Raw genomic sequence first — 1697 nt, 5'->3', positions numbered from 1 at the left:
AGGTACATCTGTGTCTGAACAAGGACAGAAACTGTATTTGTGCCTACCACCAAGTGAAATAAAGGCTGTAAAAAGTTTATTGTAAAAAAGCAAAGACGTAAACGTCCTATGTTCTAAAGTTATGGGAAAAACTCTTTTGTTTCTTAATTTAACTTTTTTGTGAGCAAAATGTTACCAAAACAGCCCAGTGTATCAGATTTGATACAAAAAAATATATCAAACAAAGTGATGTGGCAAAAAAAAATAATTTTGGATTTTGTTTAAAGGCCCAATAAACATGTCAGTTCTAAAAAAATAGAATTTTCTGGCTATTTTTAAAGAGTCAGGCTTTATAGGGTTAAGGAACACAGTTGAAAGAACACCAAGAGGGATGAATACTTTGCGAGGCTCTGCAGTCTCTACAGAAACTCATTTAGCTGTAAAATATTTTGTGTTTATAATGTGTGGATATATTATAGAAACCTGTGCTTTCCATAATTTCTCAAATTAGTCACCTGGTTTCATATCTAATATGATAATTGTATTAAATCAGACACCAAAACATTCCTTGATTAACTGGTTCTTTTAATAAATAATCATTTAAAGACCACAAAATATTTTAAATATATATTTTTTTACCATTTCAGGACAAACGAAGAAGACAAAAGCACACCATTGAAACGTTACATTCTAGTTTTCACAGGAGACAAGAAGTTAATGCAAACACCAACAAGCCCACATGCCAAGGAGACGAGCTGACGAGGAGAACCTGCAGGGACAAATGAAGGTCCTTCCTGGGGTTTCTTAGTCCATAAACCCTCCGTACCTCTTCTCCACCACATTTCCATTCTCCCAAGCTCTTTTCAGGGGACCCCCGGTTTTGCTTCCATTCACCAGCCACTCAGGCCTGCCTACACGCCTCATGAAGCCCCCGTATCTTTTCTTGAGCCCCCGGCCCAACACTTCGTCCAGCAGGTTGCCCAACGCCACGTCGCCACGTTTCTCTGCCTTACTGTCACTCCCGCCGGCAGAACTGATGATGTCCAGGATCCGGAGGCGGATGTTTTCTTCCTCGTCCTGGTTTCTCACRTCATTTCGTGTCTCCGGGAGAGCAGAGGAGCGCCGAGACATGAAACCACCGTAGCGTTTCATGAAGCCACCATACTTCTCGACAACCTGCCGTTCAGATGATGTCGCAGCTTCACTGGACATCATGGCCCCTGCTGCTTCCTGTTCCTGCTGTCGACGGGGGTCAGCATCTCCAGCAAGGCTGTTCTCTTCTTCAGACAGGAAGTCCTGGCACACGCTCAGTTTCTGCTGATCCAGGATCCCCTCGCACTCAAGTGAACATGTCTGAGGGGRCAAAAAAATATTAAAAACATGTCAATGTTCAAAATCAGTCCTGTTAATTAATGTTTTTAAGTATATAATTATGTTTCTTAAGAATTTCAGTTTTTCATTTAGAATCAAAACTTGACATAAAGCAGAAAAACAAATGTACCCAGGTGAAAAAATATATACTAAAGTACATTAAATCTAAGTATACTTTAGTATACTTGAAGCCACACTAATCATTAGTATACTTAAAGAGTGCTATTTTGGAACAACTAATTTAATACTAAAAAATGGACATTTTTTTTGTGTTAGCTAAGATCACTAAGCTGTAGCTGCCAACTTGAATTCAGTTGATTCCAAAAAGGTAATGACCCAGGTGAAAA

General features: G+C 39.4%; 1 protein-coding gene across 1 annotated transcript; it reads right to left on the bottom strand.

Moving 5' to 3' along the window:
* Positions 1-547: 547 nt before the first annotated feature.
* Positions 548-1332, bottom strand: LOC106511546 (proenkephalin-A; the record flags this gene model as incomplete). Its single annotated transcript, XM_014000306.1, is given in 1 exon segment — positions 548-1332. A coding segment is annotated over 1 exon segment (549 nt), but the record flags the coding sequence as incomplete, so codon positions are not given.
* Positions 1333-1697: the final 365 nt, after the last annotated feature.

The sequence above is a fragment of the Austrofundulus limnaeus genome, unplaced genomic scaffold, assembly GCF_001266775.1.
Source record: "Austrofundulus limnaeus strain Quisiro unplaced genomic scaffold, Austrofundulus_limnaeus-1.0 Scaffold2907, whole genome shotgun sequence".
Classification (NCBI taxonomy): domain Eukaryota; kingdom Metazoa; phylum Chordata; class Actinopteri; order Cyprinodontiformes; family Rivulidae; genus Austrofundulus; species Austrofundulus limnaeus.
This window is presented reverse-complemented; position numbering and strand designations above follow the sequence as displayed.